The sequence below is a fragment of the Dunckerocampus dactyliophorus genome, chromosome 5 (genome assembly GCF_027744805.1).
Source record: "Dunckerocampus dactyliophorus isolate RoL2022-P2 chromosome 5, RoL_Ddac_1.1, whole genome shotgun sequence".
NCBI lineage: Eukaryota > Metazoa > Chordata > Actinopteri > Syngnathiformes > Syngnathidae > Dunckerocampus > Dunckerocampus dactyliophorus.
In genome coordinates, this window is record NC_072823.1 from 20064315 (window position 1) to 20078572 (window position 14258).

Genomic DNA, 14258 nt, shown 5'->3' on the forward strand with positions numbered 1-14258 from the left:
CCTCTCCTCTGCAGATTGGACATTGATGGCATTGACTTGCTCACGTCGTTCCTCAAGGTGAGTCTCACCAAAATCAGTGCAGTCTTTTGTTTACATTCCAGTTGTCGTACTCAACACCCTTTATAATGTTTTGTTCTGTCCACGTGCTCCCAGTACGAGTCCAAAAAGAGGATCTCTGCTGACGAAGCAATGAGGCAGCCGTACTTCAGGAGCCTCGGGCCTCGCGTGCGCACACTGCCAGAGAGTGAGTAATAAAATGGTTTTGCAGATTTGGCGGGCTGGGACAAATACGATATGGAACACACACACACACACACACACACACACACACACACACACACGCTGTGCTCGTGCTCGCTCTGACCACTGTGTTTCTGGCAGACATATCCATCTTCACACTGAAGGAGGTCCAGCTGCAGAGAGACCCCGGCTGCAGGAACTCCTCCTATCCCGAGTCAGGTAAGGTTGAAATCTCCTCTTTGATTGATTCATTGTTAGATCTTAATTAACATCTTCTTTTGCAGGTAACGGGAAGAGCAGAAGACAAAGCATGCTGTTTTAAATTCTTTGGACTGTTTTTTTTTTTTTTTTTTTTAAACATTTGAGCTGTACAGTGTCATCGCTGGATCAGTAACCTTGAGATGGAGCATCTTCATCACCATCATCAGCTCTTCTAACCACTCTGAGTGCTTGTCCAGTGTGACCCCCACCCCCTACCTACCTAACCCCCCACCCTGACACTTACACAAGGTTTGGCCTAAACATGGCCCAACAGACATTTCTATACTCTATTTATTAAGAAGAGAGAATGTGCTGCTAAGATCTGACTACTGTTTTAGAATTCTAACGGGCTCAGTCACTTTAATAAGAACATGCAATGTGTATACTGTAGATTTGGAATCTTTTGAAGTGGTGACATTTTTTTTGTGTGTTTTTTTTTTAACTCCACATATTTTTTTCCTTGCAGCTTGAAAAAGGTTTGGACTTTTTGTTCGCAGGAGAAGCTTCAGTCTTGACAGACGTTGGCGTATCATTCCAGGGTCACGCCTAGCAGGGCATTAAATACACAGAGGTACACCTCCATGGTTATTCTCACAGTCGAAATATTTAAGCCAACATATTATTGTCACATGTGATGTTTGTCTGTTACAAAGCTTCTCTGGGCTTTTTTTTTTTTTTACCTTAAAAAACTGCATGGCTGCCATGTTGTTACAAGGAAGAAGTACAAGCTACTCAACTCCTAATTCAGGGAGCCCCGCCCCCTTGTGTGAACTCCACCCCCTCAGTCTATTTAACAGTATTTTTGTATGATATTCTTTAATGTTTATTTGTGGATCATTGTTACCAGTGTGGGATTTCAATGCAGATGCCCTCCCATTAGTTTTTTTTTTTCCAGAGCAAAGATTAAATCTAAAATTTAAACAGAAAGATTGTACACTTTCTCGTGAAAAATGCATTCAATGCTTTTATTGAAAATGAATGACATTCATCACAATACAAAATTATACAGAATACATACTGTATACCACGTCCAGTATAAAAAAAAGGAAATTACAAGTACTAAAAAAGGGGTTTTTGTTATTAGAAATCTTGTTTTGAAGAAGGATAGGAGACACAAAAATAAGGCACAGCCGGTACTATGTGAGAAGCATAGTGCATACGTTACATAGAAAAGGCCTGACAGGTGAAGCACGCATCACTTGTGCTGCCCTTGAAGAAGAACAAGTGAGAGGTTATGAATGAGCGTCTAGCTAGAGTTCAGCAGCTAGCTATGCCTCCACAAATATGGCTTTAAACCGAGTGCTTTCCAAATGCTGCAACCTGAAGCAACCCAAGTGCAAAAAAACAAAAACAAAATGAGGTCACAAACAGTCTCAAGAGGACTTGTCCAATGTCGGCAGATAGGGATTTAAGACGGGCCACTTTCTGGATCAGGATTTGTGGGCGCTGGGTGACAGGAGTGAAGAGGAGGAGGGTGTTCCTTCCAGGTTTGGCAGGGGGACAGGCATGTGTCCGTTGATTAAGCTGGGGAACTGCACAGGAAGAGAAAGGTGGGCTGAGTTAGCATGGAGGGAGGGGGGGGGAACGGAAGCTCTGTGAAAGGCCGCTTTCCGGTGAGGAACCGCCACATTGTCGCTGCTTAGGCTTCCTGTTATTTGTTCATTGTGCCTCTTCCTGTTCGTCTCTGTCCCCTTGCACCTCCGCCACGCTTGTCGACTGTTTGTGCACTAAGAATCCGGTATGGGGCGTGGTGTCAAACTGTATGAGTGTATGTGACGAGTGAAGAGCCGCTCTTAAACCAGTTCACCCTGTTCGGGCTGGTCGGCTCCCCTGGGCTCAAACAGGAAGTATTCACAGGATTTCCTCTCTCGCTCTGCTGCGCTGAAACCGGACACCCCCCTGCTGGACCCGCTCACTAGGTCTGATTAGTCGCACAACTGTGACAACACAAAAACATCTTTTGTCCCCGTTTGCTGGTGATGAATATTCATGTGAACAAAAAGTGTGCCAACTCTAAATTGAAAAGCCCCGAAAGTTGAAATTCTGAATTTGACCAACAATACAAGTCAAACCTCCATCATGCATGTCAGCTGCGCGAGCATCGAAATGATTAACTCCACTAAGTGTGTTTTTTTTTTCTTCTTTCGTAATGCCACCAAGTTACGGTACCAGTGACATCAAGTAAACACGTGATGATAGCCGTAAAACAGGAAATGCGACTTAGAAAAGCCGGTGCACGTCTGTCCTGGCTGCTTAGCAACATTCCCTCTAAGCAGCGGCCGTGAGCAATCGCGCACTGATCTTGTGTTCTCAGTGCACAGCAAAATAAAATCCAACTTGAACTGTAAACCAAATAAAAACAGAATTTGTTCTGTACCACTTTGCAATGAAACTGAGTGACAAATTTCCAGAATAAAATAGTGCCAGAACAGGCTGCTACAAAACAGAAAGCAAATAAAAATATACATAATTAACAAAATACCGTAATTTCCAGTGTATAAGCTGCTACTTTTTTCTTAAACTTTGAGCCCTGCGGCTTATACAGCGGTATGGCTAAGTTATGGCTAAATTCTAATATTGTGACATCTCCTTTACTTCAGAACTACTACTAATTGTTTAAATTCTGTGCCGGTAGCTCTTTCTTTGGCAGGAACCTACCACAAGCTATCAGTGAACTCACAACATGCTTGTCAACCCATTGGAAATCGCATAAGGTCATTACTCGGTATCACAGTCATGGTGTCATATTACAAAGAACGCTAAACTCATCACACAGCAATTTAACACTCAAACGGTAGCTAGGAGATATGCAATACAAATGCCAATACACATTTAAAATTAAACTATTTTATCGTTTTCCCATATTGCATTGCGTCCAAGCAAAGCATTCATTGGTGCCTGCCAGGGCGCTGCAATGATGTCAGCCTCCCTCTGGCTCCCTTTGGTGGACAGACGTAGCATTGTAGCACTATGCCACTTGTCCTCCAATTAAAATGCTTTGCTCACAAAATGCATTAAGGGAAACCAATAAAAAAAATCATTTTAATCTCCTATTGGTACATGTATTGTATATTTCTTAGCTATCTTTTGAGTTTTAAGTTGCTGTGTGAAGAGTTTAGCGTTTTTTGTAAGATGACACTGTGAGTCTGACTGTTATATTGAGTAATGACCTGCAATATCCAATGGGCTGACAACTCGTGTGAGTTTTTTTTCCATAGCTCATGATTGGTTCCTGTCAAATAAAGAGCTGCCTGGTCCTCACGGACTCGTGCATGCCACAATATGCCATTTTATGATGTGGCTTACACACCGGAATATACGGTAAATGGTAAAGAAGAAAAGAAATGGAAAATGAAATGGTAAACGAGGTGTTTCCTACAAGATTCAGATCATTAATTAATTGGATGAGATAGTTCCATGGCTCGTTTTGTCTGAGGTGGACAATGAAGACAGCTACATTGTGAAATACGCCCTGCTGACCTTTTGAACCCACATATATACAAAATACCACAGAATGGAAGTTGGACTACCTCAAGTTCTCAGGTTTTGGACAGGTGTGATACGATGCTGTGCATGTCTGATGGCGCTCAGGTCGTTTGTGTGTATGCTTAGACGCTTGAAAAATTAACAGTAACATTGCTGTTCAGTATAAGACATGACAATAACAACATTGCTGTGAGTTCACAAAGTTATTGTATAACCATAAGGCCTATTTTTATGCTTGTAAGTTAACAAAAAAGCATAGCATGCGACGTGAAACCACCTTCAGCAAGCTGCTTTTTATTTGGCTTGTTTTTTGCTATGCCACCACATATGGCAGACAGAAAATGTGATGGTAACCATAGAACAGGAAATGCGACTTAGTAAAGTCACGTCTGTCCTGGCTGCTCAGTATTTGAAGTGACAAGAATACAGGAAGAACATTGCTGGGTTCATGTGAAGAGACTCGCCTCCCAGGCACAAGCAGTCCTCCTGTCCTGCCTGTGCATGTTTGTCATCCGTTAGCGGTGAGTCCACAATTTTGTTGCTTTATGCGGTTAACTTCATTTTACACTTGTATGACAGCTATAATAGAATAATAATACAATGTGAGGATAACCCTAGAACAGAAAATGGTGGCACAGATGTCTGTCCTGGCTGTTTAGTATAACACGGACAACGACATTGCAGCATTTACGTGAAAGGACTTTGATCCTTCCGGTTAGAATTCATCAGCTACTGGTAAGTTCACAAACTGTAAGGTGGTTAACTTCCTTTTACGCTTGTGTGACATTTATCATGTTAAAGTGCAACGTCAACCACCTTCAGCAAGCCTCGTGTTTTGCTTTTTCTTTGGCATTTTTTGCTGCGATGCCACCACACAATGATACCAGTGATTGTCAAATGAGGGAAAGGTGTGATGACAACCTATGTTCTTAGCACTGGTTGCTCCGTATAACATAGCTAATACCACAATATAGTAGTAGTAATAGAAGAACATTGCTGTATTTGTGAAGAGACTAGCCTCCCCTGCCTTTGTATTCGTCGTCAGTTGAGCTCCTAATTTCTTGATTTTAGTTTTAATTATACGGTAACTTCTTTTTACACTTGCATGCCAGTTAAGTTCAAATGTTACTTGAAACATAAAACGTACAGTTAAGTGTGTTTTATCATAATGACAGTTTGACTCTGGAACAGATAAATTTTATCTCCATGGGGAGAATGGTTTCTAAAGCCAAACAAAACAGAAGTCAGGCATCCCAAAATTAATTGGGTTCAACTTTAGAGGTTCCTCTGTTGGTTTACCGTCAGTCCCCGCCCTCCTCCCCCAGACGCTCGACTCACTTCCTGCTTCGGCTTTTCAAAATACCAGTAAACAACGCCTTTTTTTGTTGTCTATTTTTATCCCATTTGCTTCCTTCCTGCACTGCAGCCACCTGTTACATGTGTGCGTGCGAGCATGAGTGCCTCACCTGGAACAAGGATCCGTGGCCCTGCAGCCGGGCGGGGCTGAGTGGGGCCACGGGGCTGAGGCTGCTCCAGAAGTGGATGCCAGACAAGAGTGGACTGTGGGCCAGCAGCAGACCAGAGGGAGTCTGTAAAAGAGGAGGGAGTCAGGGAGAAGGAGGCGTCAAAGTGCACAGAGGAAAGCTCTGAGGGCTTTTGGGTAATGTAAAACATGCTGAAATGCAAAATGGACCGGCGTTTTCTTTTTTTTTTTTTTTTTTTCTTTGGCCTTTGGAAAAACAAACTGGCGGAGCAGGAAGGAAGTCTGCGGTTTCTCCTCTGGAATACAGGGGTGACGTAGAGGGGGGGGGTTGTTGTTGATGGAGTGGTGAGGAGGGGGGGGGGGACGCCAACTGGAGAGAAAACATATGAAATCAATTTCTCTCTTTTTCTCTCTGGGTCTTCTCCACCCTCCTCCCAGCTTCCCCCTGTGTCACCTCAGAGAAGCAAGCCAGTGTTGCAGCCCTGCTCCCATTATTAATGGAATTATTGGAGCATATGGCATCACTTAAGGGCCTCTTCCCTCCTCTCACCGGCTCCACTCGCAGACATTTTTTGAGCATGGTACGTGTTAACGTCTTGTTTTTATCCACCCTCGTCAGTGCACCTTTTTAAAAAAAATAAAATTATTTGCACTCTTGCAAATAATACCAGCAGCCATTCCCAGAGACGGGCTAACTAATATTTGCCAACTCCCGTGTTGACAAGTGATTAACTGTGGTGCATTGTTAAATAGCAAGTGTGTTGTGGAGACACAGCCCCCTGGGTCCACAAAGCCATCACGAGATGCCTTCAAGTATTGGAGCATCCCAGTTGAAAACGTCCATTCACGGCAAGTTTATTATTGCGGTTGTCGTTCGCAGCGGTGCACAAACTGCCTTGCATCACACTGAGTTGATTTTTGGGACAAGCTATTTGTAACAAGCATTTTGTACCCCACAACAAACATCCATGATAATAATTGTCACATTATGTAACTCATCAATCATTATACTCTGTAAAAAGCAAAACATAAAGCATCACATGTCCAATGAGTACATTATTTTTTGATTTGTTGACAGAGTATTGCCGTTTTAGTGTGACTAGACTACTGTCATACGGCCACATTTGTAGTTGTGCATTTTTTTTTAGTATTTTTGTGCCTTTTGGTGGTCGTTTTTCCCCCCACTTCAAAATGTTACTGCATGAAACTGCAAAAATTATGCTCCATTGAATGCATCATTCGGAATGAGACATGCTGTCAAACAACAATGGAGGAAAATGAGGGTTGCCTGTATTAGCTTCTTGGCCAGGATAAAGGCACTGCTTTTATCCAAGAGGAGACTGAGGGCAGTGACAAAACAAAACAGAGACTGTAAAGAGACGTAAAAAACAAAAACAACGTAGCATTATTGTATCATTTGTGGTAATATACTGTAACAAGGCAATAGCAAATCAGCTTGACCAATGAGCAACTACATATGGTATCTGCTCGGCACACTAGGAACTCTGGCTGACCAAGTACTAGAACCAGTACCTCATAGTACCTACTGTGAAAAGGGGACTGCGCCACTCTTCTGTTAATGGTGTCAGTCGTGTTAATGGTGTCAGCTCACCTGTGCGGTGAAGAAGGCGGGAGTGAGCGATCCAGACGGCAGCGCCGGACTGTTGAGGGCGATAGAGCCGATGTCACTCCCTGCCAGCAGCAGGGAGGGGGCGGAGATCTCCAAAGCTTTGGGTTTTTTGCTTTTAGGCGGGAGTCCATCTCCTAGGTTACTACAACTATTGGAGGAGGAGGAGCCGCTGCTTCTGCTTCCTCCTCCTCCACTGGTGTTGCTCCTCTTTTCAGGAGCATGCCGGGCTCGCTCCCTGTGCCCGGAGGAGAGGTTAAGGGGCTGGGCACCCTGCTCAGAGTCCTCCACCTCTTCCTGCTCCTCCTTATCATCATCATCATCATCATCATGATGGACGGCCTGCTTGGTAGGGGAGGTGGGCGAGTGAGAGTGAGGAGGCTGCATACGCGGTCTGGTGGAGGTGTACGATTCAGCTTTGGTAGAAGACGGCGAGCTCCCGTTGTTGGTCCCAAATCGGATGACTGAGCGTGGCTCCTCATGGCGCTCCCCCCGCAGCGCTCGCAGCAGCTCGGGTTGGTTGTGGAGGGAAGCAATGCTGAAGGAGGAGAACAGCCCTGAGCGGAGGTAGTCATTTCGGTTCTGCTGCATCCCCAGTGCCGCCAGCGTCCTCCTCTGCACCTCCTCCCCCTCTCCCTCCTCCCCTTCCTCCTCCACGTCCAGCTCAGGGGCCTCTCCTTCCTGGAGGGGGAACCTTCCGGAAGCCAAACCCATCTCCACCATCTGGGGGTCCATCTTCAGGATCTCGGGGAAGGACACAAACTTGTAGACAAACTTCTGGCCGATTACCTTCTTGATGATATTCTGTCAAATAGAAGACATTTCCATTTAATAAGCAAACTCAGACGGTATAACAGACACTTGATTAGGTACACCTGCACTAGCACTGTGAGTGATTGTCTTAGCACTACATCATTTTGATACATTGCTTAACATGTATCTTAGCATTCACACATTTTACACACTACAGCATTTGCAATTTATGTTGATGCATCACCACTAGGCCGCACGGTGGCCTAGTGGTTAGCATGTTGGCCACACAGTCAAGAGATCGGGAAGATCTGGGCATCTCTTTGTGGAGTTTGCATGTTCTCCCCGTGTGTGGGTTTTCTCCAGGTACTCCGGTTTCCTCCCACATTCCTGGGAGGAATCGCATGTTCGGTTAATTGGCGACTCTATATTGTCCATAGGTATGAAGTCAGCTGGGATAGGCTCCAGCATACCCGCGACCCTAGTGAGGATAAGCGGCATACAAATGGATGGATGGCATCATCACTGAATGCTTGTCCCTCAGCATTCACACTATAAAGTGCATTTGTGTGAATGCGCTTCTTAGCTTTCAAACAATCAGCAGCACTAGTGTTAAAGGTCGCCTCGGCGTTTAAGCAACATTTGTGTGATCTCTCAGCATTTACGATTCTGATGCACAATAGCATTCACATAATCTTTTTAAATGCACACAAGCATGATTGTGAATGCTCATCTCTGAGCATTTACGATTCAATTTGATGCCTTACAGCTTTAAGACGACCTGTCTCAGCACTATTTTTCCATTTTTGATGCATTCACACAAAACTTTTGACACACAAAAGAATAGTTTGTATATTTATCTCACAGCATTTACATTACTGAATGCTTCTTTCTCAGCATCACACGCTGAATAGTTACTATTTGCTTGTCTCTAAGGCACAAAGGCATCAGTGAGTGTGGCCATCTCCCAGCATTGACAATTGAAGAGGATGCATTAAGGTGAATGCTTGTCTCTCGGCATCAATTTTTGATGCACAATAGCATTATGTGATTGCTTCTTTATCAGCATCCCACTTTTTGAATGCTTGATACTTATTGTATTTGCTTGTCTCACAGCATTAAAACAACGTTTTGATGCTGCAATAGCATCGTTTTGAATGCTTGTATCTCAGCACGACATCCATTTTGGATGCACAATCGTGTCACACCTTTTTAGATGCTTAAAACCATTTATTGATGCAGAAATGTCATTATTGCAAAGGCTTGTTTTTCAGCGTCGCACTTTTTTATGCTTGTTATTATATATGCAGATTTCTCAGCTTTCAAACCATATTTCAATGCTTGTCTTTCAGCACTCATACAATATTTTTGATGCACAAAAGCAACATTGAATGCTTGTCTTTCAGCATTCACTTAATATTTCTGGCTAAAGCATTAGTGTGCATACTAGTTTCTCAGCATTACACACGTAGATGCATGTCCCTCAGCATTCAAACCATTTCACAGAGCAATTGCTTTACCGTGAATACTCATCTCTCAGCATTTACAATTTTATGTTGATGTGGTACAGCATTGATGTGAGTACTTGCCCCTCAGCATTCATACAGTGTCAACCAAGTGACTAGTGAGGAGTCCAGGAAGCGTATAAAGTGGTTGAACACCTTTAGGGTCAGTGAAGGCAACGTTCCACGCAGTATTACGGCATTATAGCTGCATCAAACACATAAGAGGAAGTGGAACCAAGCACCAAAAGAACAAGAAGCAGAAGATGGTAGAAGTGTTTACTTTGTCGTAGTAGTAGCGCAGGGCTCGGCTCAGCTTGTCATAGTTCATGTTGGTCTTGTTCTTGCGCAGCCCCCACAGCTTGGCCACTTCCTCTGACTTGAGGAGCTTGAATTCGCCGTCGGTGGACGTCCAGCAGATGAGGTGCTTGTGGCTCTGGTCCAGCAGCAGCTGCAGCAGGAACTGCCACAGGGTGATGGCGCTGTCCATGGCTGCAACAGGAGACAAAACGCTCACCCCTATTAGTTCTAATTCATGATCCCCTGATGTGTCTACACTTGGAGCAAATTTAGTTGCTAGGCATCGAGGGAGGGGCCTGTTTGAGCTGAGCCATGTGCTGCGAGGATGATGAATAGAAGTGTGTGTGTGTGTGTAATGTGGCGGCGCGAAGAGAAGAGGAAAAACACACACGAGGAGGAACAACAGCTCAAGCCAGAAGTATGCTTGCGGTTCAACCTGGCCCACTCTCTCTCTCTCTCTCCACAGGAAGTGAGGCGGGCGCGGGGAGTGGGTTATTCCTTTCATAGTGGAATGTGTGCTCAGACACTCGATGCACCGCTTCAGTTGGCGAGATGCGGAACGTGTCGGCATCACAGACGGGAAGCAGATTTTCCACGTTCGCTATTGTGCAAAAGTGACTTTTAAATGATGTTCTATCAGTATCGCGTCCCTAGAACCTCTTTATGAGCACCGAACGTGAGAAAAATCGATCATCTGCCTCACTTGTTTGCTTCACTTCACTTCACAGGAGAGGAGCTCAAACACTCTCTTTTAAAGTTGCATAAAGGAAAAACCTCCTTTCTCATGGATAGGATACCACCTCTGAGTCTGACTCACTCCTAGCTAGGTGAGCTCACTCCGTCAACACGCCCACCAAAGCAGGCTTCGCTATACATCTTAAAATAATATCAAAAAAATCTGAAATACAGCCCGGCGGTCTGCCAACTACAGTATCTGTAAATTGGATCATTTTGTTTGTATTCAGCATTTAGGCTAACCTAGCATGACGTTTCTGTTCAAATGTTTGGTATAATGTTAGCACTGTAGCTCACAGAGCTATGCTAGAGTGTTGCTAACGTTTGCATCCGCCGCCTCACCTTAATGTCACGTAGGATTTGCAGGAAATAATAGAAATAGAATTTATCTGTTCCATTGTCAAACTAATGCTATAGCCTAAATATAATCATAAATCTGAAGATTTCGTGAGAACATAAATATTATTTTGTTGTTTGCTGTCGTCTTGTCGCTTTTACTTTTGGTCTTTTCAATACATTTCAGTCAAAACTATTTTTATGTGATTTGTTTTGAATGACAAGCAAATGCTGTATTGTAAATAGAAAGAGTCTGTTCCAGGGTCAAACTGTCTGTATGAGCTGTACAGACAATATTTAAATGAACATTTTAACATTACTACAGTCATTCAAGTGTAAAAATACAACAAAAAAAACAGTTATTATTTTAATGACAAAGGTGAAGGTGACTAATTAATGACTAATTAAGGTGACTAATTCTTAACGGCCTTACAAGTGTGAAAATAATTTAAGCGCATTAACGCCGGAGAAAAGTATTGGGACTCAGAAAATGTGTGCGACATTTCCTGAAAATTTGGGTTGAAATCAGAATTTTACCACCTTTCATTGTGCATGCATGAACATTAAAAGTGGGCATAGCTTTGCTGTTCAAAATACAGAATTACTTGCCATTTTTACATTTATTTTGAAAATGTTTCACGTGATTGTAATTAATGCCTCATTGAAATAACTGCGGCTACTTCCCAGAGGTGCAAAGTGAAAGTGTTTCCACGTCTGACCGCAACAACTGACTGAGCAGACGTCTTTGTCAGTGCTCATGTTTTCCCATCACGCCTGTGTATTGTTGACAGGTGAGTGCTGCTAGGTAACAACGTCTGTCCAGACAGGAGGGAGGGTGGCGTCGCCGAGTTGAACTCATTTCCGACGCACGCCATCCGCTGCCATGTGAAACTACAAAGCTGTCAAAGTCAGGACTTCCTGCTATTCTGCTTGCAAGGACAAATGGCCAGCCAAGGGGATCCCACAGCAGGGGAGCGCTTCCCTAGTCCTGCCACACTTCCCACAACAACCCCACAGGGGGAGCGGGAAAGGAAAGGAAGGGGGTCAAACTGTCAAATCATTGTCCCCTTTCACAAGAACCCCGCCCCACCCCCGTCAAGTCGTCAGGGCAGATGTACAGTTTGAAGGCAGCACAGCGGAACAGGATGTGAGAGAAAACGTCAGTCATCACTCAAGAGCTGAAGCGGTCAAAGCAGTACTATACGATCAATATGGAGATATACTGTAGAGGTGCAGGCAGGGCTGTAAACATGGAGGGGGGGACAAAGGGGGGCAAAATTTTAAGAAAAGTGATAGAAACTGTCAATTTTAGCAGTGCAAAAGGTCTAAAAACTGGCAATAGTAGCAGACATACATTTTTTAAACAGCATAAGTTCTACACCATTGCAACAGGTAAAAACAATAACACAGGTCGTGGTGATGCTTTTCATTGGGAAAATAAAATTGCATGCAAAACAAAAAAGTACAGAAAATAAAAATCAATTTAATAAAAAATTTTAAATGTATATACATTTTTATATACATATTTTTTTTAATTCCAAAGTAGCATTAAATGCAGTTTATTCACCTTATTCTCTGACAATAACTGTGTGTATTTTTTTTTTATTCTAAATGCGTGTGTATATGTAGATGTAGATTTTGGTTCTTTTTTTTAATTACACAAAAAATGAGTCTGTTTCATATAAAAAAAAAATGAAAATTACATTTTATTATTATATTGATATATAAAAATAGATTTAAAAAATTGTGATTAAATGAAGTTTACTTCCTCCAAAATCGTCACTGACAACATAAAAATAAAAAATGGACATCTGTATAGAAAAAATGCACTTCCAAAATACATGCTATTAAATGTTGTGCTTTTTAAAAATATCATATTAAAATAGAGCGATGTATATTATATTTTATACCTATAGGATATATTTAAAATGCAGTTAGTAGCTCGGTCAACATTTTGATAAGAGACAGACAGATATAGACGGGGTTCAATATTGTACGAGCGGGAGTGGCAATGGTTTTCAGGTTGGGGTGACCCGACACTTTCCTTGCCCCTGAGGCTCTTGACAAGCTTTGCCACGCCACTGTGCTCTGAGACGGATAAACACAAGCTCTTCCCGAGTGAGTCACAGGATGATTGCGGGCATTGTGGGCCAGGATGCTCGGGCTGACATGTCCCCTGTGGACGCACAAAGCCATGCAGTGTGTTGGCCCAACGGAAACTCTTAATGAGATTAGACGTCGTGTGCAGACATTACTTGGTCATGACCACATCTCGCTCTCTTCCTGTTCTCACACACCGTGGAAAAAGTCCACGTCTCTTCATTGTGATTTCTTTGTTGGGTGTTTTTCATTGGTCTTTTTTTTAAGAGATTCTGTAGCTATGCGAGTCGTTTTCAAGTTGCAACTAAAAGCTATTCTTCTTGTAGGAACGTGTTGCGTTCGCTGCCTGTAAGATCGCCACAGTCGACACCAAACAAACAACCAAATACTCGCCAAGAAGCATTAACATTAACAAATTTAAAAATACAATCTTACCTGCGATCACTTCTTTTGCCTTTCTTCCCCTCCGAGGAACTTTAGCGCGACGTTAGTGAGATTCCCCGTGTCTCCATGCTTGCTACAACACGGCTTGTGCTGCTCTTGAAATCGGATCCTGAGCTTTTTCTTTTTCGGAGCAGGAAGTCAGAAGCAGGCAGACGCAGAGCCGGCTCACTTCCTCTCGCCGACGATTCCCCAGGCGCTCTGCCGTCTGTGTAAACACACTTTTCCTCCCCTCCTCTTTGCCTCTGCCTACCCGCTGACGGACGGCAGTCGGCACACATGGCGAGCCAAAAAAAGTAAAAAAAAAAACAAAAAAAAAAACGGACAGCCCCTGTACTGACATCATTGCTTCTGTGGCTGTAATGGTGCTTTCAGGAGCATCTCGTCAATCAGAGATACCGCCGCAATCACGAGAGTTTGTTTTGTTTTGTCGTCTTTAGGTGGTCTACAATTTTCTGTACTCCCTGAAAAAACACATATAACATAATTTAATATATATTGCACGTATTTTAGCGTATTTCGACACTGACCCTGAACGGACACTATTGGGATAGTTAAACTGGTGCATTCAAGAGTACCCAGTTAATCCAACAATTGTATACTTTTTTGTACTTGTGGTACAAACCATTTTTTTCAAGTCATGTAAAACTATGACCGAAGTCCAACGGACATTATAAAGAGTTAAATAAAAGCATATGCCGTGTTATCCAAAATCATGTTTTTTGTTTAAATTTACATTCACTTTTCTACACTTACATTATCAGCACTGTTTCCAGCATGATGCCTTCAGGAGTAGAGGGGGGAAATCAAAGACACCCCAAAAATGAAAGTGAAAAAATTATGCAGCACACTGGTCCATTTTGCTAAAATGTCATCATAGCAACTCAAAAAGATTCTCAGTAGTTTGTGTGGCCCCCACGTGCTTGTACGCATGCCTGACAACGTCGGGGCATGCTCCTAATAAGACTACGGATGGTGTCCTGGGGGATCTCCTCCC

At 43.2% G+C, this 14258-nt stretch overlaps 2 protein-coding genes across 3 annotated transcripts in view; one reads left to right on the forward strand and one right to left on the reverse strand.

Annotated features, from left to right (window-relative positions):
- LOC129181181 (cyclin-dependent kinase 17-like) overlaps nucleotides 1-2051 on the forward strand; it is a 33818-nt gene extending 31767 nt beyond the window's left edge. The window contains exons 14-17 of one of the 2 annotated variants that reach the window (XM_054775977.1): nucleotides 15-57; nucleotides 154-244; nucleotides 382-459; nucleotides 525-2051. In XM_054775977.1, coding sequence (XP_054631952.1) covers nucleotides 15-57; nucleotides 154-244; nucleotides 382-459; nucleotides 525-562 — 250 coding nt within the window. In that variant the 3' untranslated portion in view covers nucleotides 563-2051. The remainder of the gene's footprint in view (nucleotides 1-14; nucleotides 58-153; nucleotides 245-381; nucleotides 460-524) is intronic. The other variant, XM_054775978.1, reaches the window with a different exon arrangement.
- LOC129181182 (ETS domain-containing protein Elk-3-like) lies at nucleotides 1137-13568 on the reverse strand. Its single transcript, XM_054775979.1, has 5 exons — nucleotides 13256-13568; nucleotides 9633-9841; nucleotides 7083-7901; nucleotides 5454-5576; nucleotides 1137-2033 (listed from the first exon to the last, which is right to left on the reverse strand). The coding sequence occupies exons 2-5, from the start codon at nucleotides 9837-9839 to the stop codon at nucleotides 1932-1934; spliced, it is 1251 nt and encodes a 416-aa protein (XP_054631954.1). The 5' UTR covers nucleotides 9840-9841; nucleotides 13256-13568; the 3' UTR covers nucleotides 1137-1931.
- Between the last annotated feature and the right edge of the window lie 690 nt (nucleotides 13569-14258).

Coding starts and splice junctions, on each gene's coding strand:
- LOC129181182 (XM_054775979.1), bottom strand. CDS start 9,839: ATGGACAGCGCCATCACCCTGTGGCAGTTCCTGCTGCAGCTGCTGCTG. Junction 7,902..9,632: donor TGCGCTACTACTACGACAAA/GTAAACACTTCT, acceptor TCTATTTGACAG/AATATCATCAAGAAGGTAAT. Junction 2,034..5,453: donor GCCACGGATCCTTGTTCCAG/GTGAGGCACTCA, acceptor CTTCCTGTGCAG/TTCCCCAGCTTAATCAACGG.